General features: G+C 34.6%; 1 protein-coding gene and 1 pseudogene across 2 annotated transcripts; one reads left to right on the forward strand and one right to left on the reverse strand.

Moving 5' to 3' along the window:
- Positions 1-2,297: 2,297 nt before the first annotated feature.
- Positions 2,298-3,861, forward strand: LOC114373833 (annotated as a pseudogene).
- An 884-nt stretch (positions 3,862-4,745) lies between these two features.
- LOC114373587 (28S ribosomal protein S29, mitochondrial-like) lies at positions 4,746-8,345 on the reverse strand. 2 transcript variants are annotated; one of them, XM_028331079.1, is made up of 7 exons: positions 7,873-8,345; positions 7,579-7,745; positions 7,018-7,229; positions 6,138-6,392; positions 5,928-6,014; positions 5,590-5,762; positions 4,746-5,092 (listed from the first exon to the last, which is right to left on the reverse strand). In XM_028331079.1, the coding sequence occupies exons 1-7, from the start codon at positions 8,184-8,186 to the stop codon at positions 4,981-4,983; spliced, it is 1,320 nt and encodes a 439-aa protein (XP_028186880.1). In that variant the 5' UTR covers positions 8,187-8,345; the 3' UTR covers positions 4,746-4,980. The 2 variants fall into 2 exon arrangements, with proteins under 2 accessions (XP_028186880.1, XP_028186881.1); XM_028331080.1 differs by lacking the exon at positions 4,746-5,092 and having other exon boundaries at positions 5,629-5,762; positions 5,850-6,014; positions 7,873-8,344.
- Positions 8,346-8,679: the final 334 nt, after the last annotated feature.

The raw sequence follows: 8,679 nt of genomic DNA on the forward strand, positions 1-8,679 counted from the left end.
GGAGTGCAGGAAACAAATGTCCAATTCCCAGATTACATATATACGCTCGGCCCCCACCACAGTTTTTTTACTATACAACTATATCCCTTCTCATCGAACAGATAAAACACACACGAAACATCTTCATGTTTCCCAAACCATAAGTCATAGCCGTGATCCTGCTGAGCATCGTTGCATAAAAACCACAGCAGCATCATACAGTAAACCAATTGTCCCAATATTCCATCCCATAGTGAATATACTAACCAAAAATTCTGGACCTGTCACAAGTTACCACATAGCTATTTCTGAAGGGAGTCATAAGATAGTATAAGGGTTAAAGTGATAAGGAGATCATGGTTTCAAATTCTTCCACTAACATAACTTACTAATTATTAATATTTTGTCGATAAAAAGAAAATAGTTATTTCTGAATTTGTTGCAGACATAGCAACGGTTGTACTGACCATTCATAAAATTAAAGGACTAAGAAAATACTTTTAACTTGGCCTTCAATCAAGACCACGATCTGAATTTAATTGCATCCATGACTTGCTGAGCATCTTGGTTGTCATTATTAAAGATGGTACCATTCCTATAAATCCATATGGACCAAACAGTTGTTGACTATATGAAAATTAGTTTTTTATTTATCCATATATATTAATTTTTAGTTTATTAGTTTTTGTTAGCAAGGAAATTCTAACTTAAAATTTCTCTTCTTCCCTTCTTCCTTCATCGTCAAACCAACATTATATTTTGTCATATGAAAAATTAGTAATTAATTAGCAAGAGGAAAAGGCCATTATACAATCCCAAATTTGTCTTAAAGATAAATCTAATCTAAAATAAATAAATAAAAATTCTATTATCGAATGTCTCGAATACACTTTATCAAATATTTTTAATAATTTTAAAATAATTAATTTTTAGTTTAATTAAAATAATTGACAATGTAATTTTACATTAAAAAAAAAACCATCATCATTTTTTCCGCGTAACGACCATCAGCGTTAAATACGGATTGACAATGATAGGCACTTCCATAACAATAACACCTGTTGTCTGTTGACAAGCTACCCTCCCTTTGTTTGTCACTCCACCTTTGCAAACAACATTGTTACGCTAGTATATATTTTCTTAATCTCATAATAACAATATGAAATGATGACAAAGTCATTATATTGCATTTATTTATTAATCATAAAAGAAAAATGTCAACAAAATTATAATATATATATATATATATATATATATAAAGTTTATCATACAATATATAAGATTGTTTTACTTTTCATTCTTATCTTTCCTTGACATACTTGTATTTGTTTATGGCCAAATGAGAGCACATATGAGATGAGTTAACCCTTCATCATCATTCATTCAATTATATATTATAAAGATTATTTCTCTTATACTCTATAGTCTCTTACAAAATACCATATAGTATTTACACGCACATATGCCTGTCTTCCACGAAGCACACCGTATGTGTCTTGCTTGCACTAGAATCATTCATCAAGTACCAATGTCAAGTTATTCAAAAAAGCATTCTATTATGACTTCATATAGTGCGTACATGTTCTTGTACACTACTATATATATCATCCTCTCACAAAAACCGTTTGAGATTATGAATTCAAGTGTACAAATTAAATATTCGTGTGATTTCTGGGTGTGAATTGAAACCTGCACCAATATAACTTTTATTTAGTGCGATCCAGGATTTATCTGCTCACATACACGTATCTTGAATCTCCACTCACCACGGAAAATATATATTATCCAACTACTATATTACTGTTCTCATGTGTCCCCAGCATTGAATCGTTATTTCTGAACTTCCAACAAGTATATCTCTCTAGTGTTAACAGAAGATATGATGATGATAAAACCACATTGCTGTGAACACAGAAACAATTTGACTATTTGAGTAATCATTTCACTTGCATAAAAATGATACTTAGCAACCACAGGCAACCATTCATAACTTATTTTATAGTAAGTTCCACACATATAATCTTCATTAGTTTTAGCGAACAAAATTCTTTCAAATTTCTGCATGTTACAAGAGTAACAAAGTTGGTAGTTTAATTGTAAGCTACACTTTCAAATCCCGTTTTTCCCTCCTAATCAAGGTGCCACTTTCCTATTCCATAAGTGCGAGTGTCAAATTCTTCAATCAATCCCACTTCCTGAGTTGGGAGTGTAATGATTCCAATCTCAAAATGGATGGATAAGACCAAAGGAGAGTTACACAATCAATTCTATCTATATATACATATGAAGCAGATCCATCTCATATATCTCACTTAATAGTTAATACATATATATTCTCATATCCTCGCATATCTGTTTTTTACGCATTAAATTCTATGGCAAACCTAAAGACACCCCTTGTCCTTAATATGAAGGATGTTGTGATAGTTAAACCCTCTAAGCCAACACCACCTGAACTTCTTGCACTGTCCACCATTGACAGTGGTCAAACCATTTATGTCTACGAAGGAAATCTTGATTCACCAAATGGCCAACTAGACCCTTCTCATGTGATAAAAGAAGCCCTCTCGAAGGCCTTTGTTTACTATTATCCACTTGCTGGGAAGATAGTGACATTTGATGATGGAAAACTTGGAATCAACTGCAATGCTGATGGAATTCCATTTTTGGAGGTAACTGCAAACTGTGAGCTCTCTTCTCTTCACTACCTTGAAGGGATTGATGCTCCAACTGCACAGAAACTAGTGTTTGCTGATGATAAACCTAATAATTCTCATGATCACCCTTTGGTTTTCAAGGTGACCAAGTTTCTCTGTGGGGCTTTCACCCTTGGAATGGGCTTGTCACACAGTGTTTGTGATGGGTTTGGTGCATCTAAATTCTTCAGAGCCTTGGCTGAACTTGCATGTGGAAAAAGTGAGCCCTCAGTGAAACCTGTGTGGGAGAGGGAGAGACTAATGGGGACACTACTTCTTAATATGGAGCCAGTCCAATTTCCCATAGATGAGACTTCAAGGGCAGTTTCGCCATTTTGGCCAACCAAGGAGATTTCACATTAATGCTTTAACTTAAACGGTAAGAGCATAAAAAGACTCAAAATGGACTGATGAAGGAAAGTGATGATATTGTGAAAGAAAGCTTCACAACTGTTGAAGCACTTGGTGCATATGTTTGGAGGTCAAGGGCTAGAGCTTTGGAACTGAGCTGTAATGGGAAAACCATGCTGTGTTTAGCAGTTGGAGTGCGGCACCTATTGGATCAACCTTTGCCAGAAGGGTATTATGGGAATGCTTTTGTGGGTTCAAATGTAGTGCTAACAGTAAAAGAACTTGATGAAAAACCACTCTCAGAGGTTGTGAAGCTCATCAAAGAGAGCAAAAAGCTTCCTTCTAAAAATGAGTACATCAGAAACACAATAAACATGTTGGAGACAATGAGACAAAGGAACATTAGGGTTGAAGGAACATGTGCATCTGTGGTGTTAACAGATTGGAGGCAGCTGAGTTTGATGGAAGAAGTAGATTTTGGATGGAAGGCTTCAGTGAATATAGTACCAGTTCCATGGAACATGTTGGGTATGTGGACTTGTGCCTTTTCTTGCCTCCTAGTAACTTGAATCCTTCAGTGAAAGGAGGAGTTAGGGTCTTTGTTTCCCTCCCCAAAGTTCCATGTCAAAGTGCAGGGAGGAGATGGAGGCCCTCAAAAAGCTTATGAGAGGTGATGAGGGTAGCACCTAGCAATAAGAATATGTCATATCAAATGGCAAATTTCTTTCTGCTTTTTGAACCTAGTCTCTTTCTTCTTCTTTTTTTTTTTCCTTCCACTCCAAGACTTGTGTTCTTGTATTATGCTAATTACTTATCCTTTTTATGAACCATGTTACACAGGAGTGTTTGTAGATTGAATTAATCAAATTTTGAAGAAATAAAATTATATAATCCAATTACTTCAATGTTCTTAATTAATCATTCAATTATAAGTTGGTTTAAAATTTAAATTTAATATAATTTAAAGTTATTTAAATTGAATTGATTTTTTGTTTTATTTTTTTTCTTTGGAAAAACTATTTAAAATCGTTTTTTTTTTTAGAAAGGCTAAATCAATGTTAAGATATACAATAAATATAATAAAACATAATTTAAAATATTAAATATCTCCTTTATATAATTCAATAAAGAACTAATAGTAAAATAACCATTTAAATATATACTATTACAAGTAAATTTACACAACTTAATAATTAAGTTTATGTACCTTTAATCAAATAATTATTAAAAAAATCAATTAAATATAGTTTTCATAACTAAAATATAAACATGAGTAGTATATAAATTTATAAATAGAAATGTATACCTATAAATAACTTTGGTTTGGATTAGATTTCAAAATCAAATCAAAAATTCAATCCAATTCAATAGAAAAATTGATTATTTCAATTTTCTAGGTTTATTTAGTAAATCGATTTATGAACACTCCTCATCTTCCTTGCAATCTTTTCTTTGTAATTTAAACGTTCAATAGTAACTATGAATGCTCGATTATATGACATTATCATGTATGTTTTAACGGTGTTTATTTTTTTTTAGGTACACGAAAGGGAGGAGGGAGATTATACCCTAGTCTAAGCACAAAACACTTACAAGAGTAGTACATTTACCTCCCCTTAAAAAGATTAGTGTTTAACTGTGTATGATAAAAAATGCAAAATATCCTTGAATGTGTGCTTCTACGAGTGTCATTAGTTTACGAATAATGTTATTTAAGTATAAGTTAAGAAAATTATTACTGATTCTAAAACTATAAGATGCAAGTTAATATACATAATAGTACATTGCCTTTGAGAATAATTGTTAGTGCTACTTAATAGGATTGAAGTGGATCACGCAAATAGCAATCCATCTGTATCCTATGTTGAAGGAAATGGATGGCAAAAATAAATATTATTAAAAACAACAATCAGAACACAACTCATTGGTGAAAAAATAGTGCATCTGTTGTCTGTCATCGCATGAAAGGAACCAACCCCCTAATTTCTGTTCCATTTCCATTGGATAAAAAGTAAATTTTCTTCCAATTTTCTTCTGAGAATGCTTCACGACGAATTAGCCTTTGTCTGTCAAAAATGAAAACATAACTTCAATAAACTGAAACACAACTGTCAAGCAGAGGAATTTATTTGCATTAGTAACAAACCAAAACAAGATAAAGGCTAGAGACAAGAATTAGAAGACACAAGTAATCAAGAGATGATTGAGATTAATACTCCTGCTTAAGGACTATAAAAGATATTATAAATATAAAGGTCATTACTTCATTCATAATTTGCTGAAGAACCAGTTAAATATCCAGAATGTATCTTTTTATTTTGAAGAAATTATTGATGTACCTTGGATATTGGAAATGCACAAATAATTATACATTTCAAATAGGAAAACTTACAAAATTGAATGAAGGAAAAAATTATGGGATACAAAAGTAGACTAGGTGTTTTAGACTGATTGTTTTATTAACAAATGATTTCCTACCTGCTATAAACAAGAAATTGTTACCAGGATATCATAACCAATGTTATCAACCAGGAAACTAGAGACTATGACTGTGTAAGCATACCTTAAATAATAATGGCAAACAGTCTCGGCTTCATCTAAACTGTATCGAGGAAACATAACACGAGCATCTACTGGAACATCTGGTAAGTCTTTACGAAGTTTTCCTACCGCTGTTGAATGAGAAAAGGCACCTACCATCATATCATCATGCACCATTGATCTAAAAGCCTTCACCTGCAATAGTAAGAAAGAGGTATCTAATCATTTGCACGAAAGCCTAATTGTTGACCCAAGTAATTTTAAGGAGATAAATACAAATACCAGAAATTAAAGCTCTCTCCCATCCCTTGCTATATATTGTTAACTATGGTTTAAAGTAACAAGAAGCAATGTACCAACCATTGCAAGTTCCCTAGCATGTATTGGCCGGCAAGAACGGATAGTGACTGGCTCCTCATATTCACTGAATGTAAACCAGTTATTATACTGGAGAAAGACAACCACAGAAATAACGACAATCAAAATATAGCATAGCCCAATTTTGAGAACAAATAATTTCAAAGAATGAGCATCATTTACTCATTTAGCATCAAGGAATATGTTTCTCACTTGATCTACTGCAATAAGAACAGGCCTGTCTTTAACAAGTGATAACTCTTTCCTCAAACGAACAACTACTCCAATGGCTGCATGTGTCTGCTCAATGCCAGTCTTCACCAGCTCGTATAAATTTGTGCCTTCAGGTATTGCCAAGGAATCAACATCTTTCAACCATCCAACACCAGCACCCTCACCTAATAGGATTGGATCAAATATTTGGCATGGCATTTCCTTTAGGTAGGACTCATTGTACTTCAAAAAATCCTGGAAATAAATGACCAATACATAACATTCAAAATAACTCAGGGTAATGAATCCAAGAAGCCAAAAACAAAACAGTAGAAATGGGTGAAGTACCCAACATTATTATCACGGGATATGAGGATAATGTAGATATTCACTCCTCTGGCCTTCATGGATACAATATTATAAAAAGATAAATACAACAACATAGGGCAAGTTAAAACAACTACACTCTCAAAATATTCATGAAAAGGAAGATAGAGCAAGAATATGGTTAAAAAATAAACAAAATGAAAGAAAGGCATACTAATCCTTTCCTTTACTTATTCACTAAAAATTGCTAAATATAAATATATCCCTCTAAGAATTTGCAACATGCTACTTATACTTATGGATAAACTGCAAGGTCAACTAGGTGAATACAAATAGTTGCATAGGTTCCCAATTGACACAGGAATAGAGAACCATTTGAGCCATAAGGACAGTTCAATACCATACCATCCTAGGCAACTATACAGGCGTTAATAAACTGACTTATTGATGGTAAAGTAGTAATCAAGAAATGGCTTTAGCATATCCTACCCCCAACTTAAAGAGCAAACACAAAACACAGGTAAAACTTAAAAACATTAAAATTCAATCTTGCCTTGAGGACATCCTCAGCCTGGACAGGTGTGTCCCATAAACCAGTTTGTGGGTGCTTATAGAAAAATCCTCCATGAGTCCAATCCTTGCCTTTAGGAACATAGAGAACCAGCCAACCTTCTTCTCGAGCCCACTGAACAAGCATTGCAAGCGCAATGCTCTTCCCACAGCTAACGGGACCATCTAACACAACTTGCTTCCTAACTTTAACTCCTGAAAAAAAAAAAAAGTTTTCAGGCAATGAAAAATTTTACATTCAACTTTTAAGGTAATTATTATAAAAATTAATAAACTTACGATAGATGACAATGGGTCTGTTTGGATAATCTTATCTACAAGAGGTTATCTAAAAGCTCTATTGTGAAAAGCTCCTTTTAGGTAAGATAATATTGTGTTCCGATAAATGACTCAGGACTGTCCCAAATTTTATTTTTCCTAAGCTTACTTGATAATGAAAATTAAAACTAAGGATTTGAGCCTCAAAAATGCATTACCAAACACCCAAAAAAAAAAAATCAAGCATTTCGAAAGGATCAACCATCTGGGGCTACAAAAACCGCACCTTTACCATTAGAGGACCACATTGGGGGATCAACCACGCGCCTGAAGTTATCACGAAGATCCAAGAAGCTCTGGCGAACAAGCAAAGCCGTTCGCAGGGAGTCCTGAAACTCGTTGACCATACCCACTGGCAATCCCTCTGGCAAAACCTTGTTCAGGGCATCCTTCCTGCAAAACCAAACCGACTCAGGAACGCAGAGTCCGGAAGAAACGTCAAACTAAAAGACGCACACAAGGTGTTCTACAAAATGCCACAACGAAAAACAAAACAAACAAAGTGAGTAAAGGAGAGTACGTGAGCTTGAAGTAGGTGCAGACGTCGTTGCGGGAGAGGTGGGAGAAGGAAGGGGCGGCGGAGAAGAGAGGGCGGCCGTTGGACCCCACATCGAGAGAAGGATTTTTATCGTCGGCGTCGAGCTGCCGGCGACGTTCCTGCTCGTCGATGAGTGCGGCGGCGGCGGCGGCGTTGGGGGCGGATTTTTTGGGATCGGGTTTGAAGGGTGGTGTGGGCTTTGGGGGCCTAGAAGAGTGACTGAGAGATGAGAACGTGGCGTGATTGTGATGCCATCGATGATTGGTCGCTACGGCTCTCGCAAGTGACCGCAACATTTCGTTTGCTCTTTTATTTTCTTAAGTGATAAGTGATTCACAGAAAAGAGCAGAGGTGAGTGAGGTTTTTGTTTTGGGTTTTGGAAGAGAGAACTCTAAATGGAAAGGGGGAGTGAGTGAGTGGGTTGGGGCCTGGTGGTATTATGGTACTTTTGGAATTTTCTTATTCATACTTCATGAGCCAGTAATAGGGATTTGCTTCCAGGACTCCGGTTTTAATTGTATGACAAAATTACTCATTGGATAAATAATTATTTTTGTTCTTAAATATGTAGAGTGTTGATAAATTCATTTTTAATAGATGAAAATTCAAATTTTAGTTTCCGGGAGTGATAAAAGTGCGATAAATATATTCATCGGTTAACTTTTATCCGTTATGTTGATAAAAGAGTCTACTTGACACATTCAGGAATGAATTTGTCCGTGCTCTATACATTCAGGGACGAAAATGATTATTTATCCAAAATATAATTTAATCTTTTTTTTCATTTTT

Source organism: Glycine soja, chromosome 11, assembly GCF_004193775.1.
Source record: "Glycine soja cultivar W05 chromosome 11, ASM419377v2, whole genome shotgun sequence".
NCBI classification, from domain to species: domain Eukaryota; kingdom Viridiplantae; phylum Streptophyta; class Magnoliopsida; order Fabales; family Fabaceae; genus Glycine; species Glycine soja.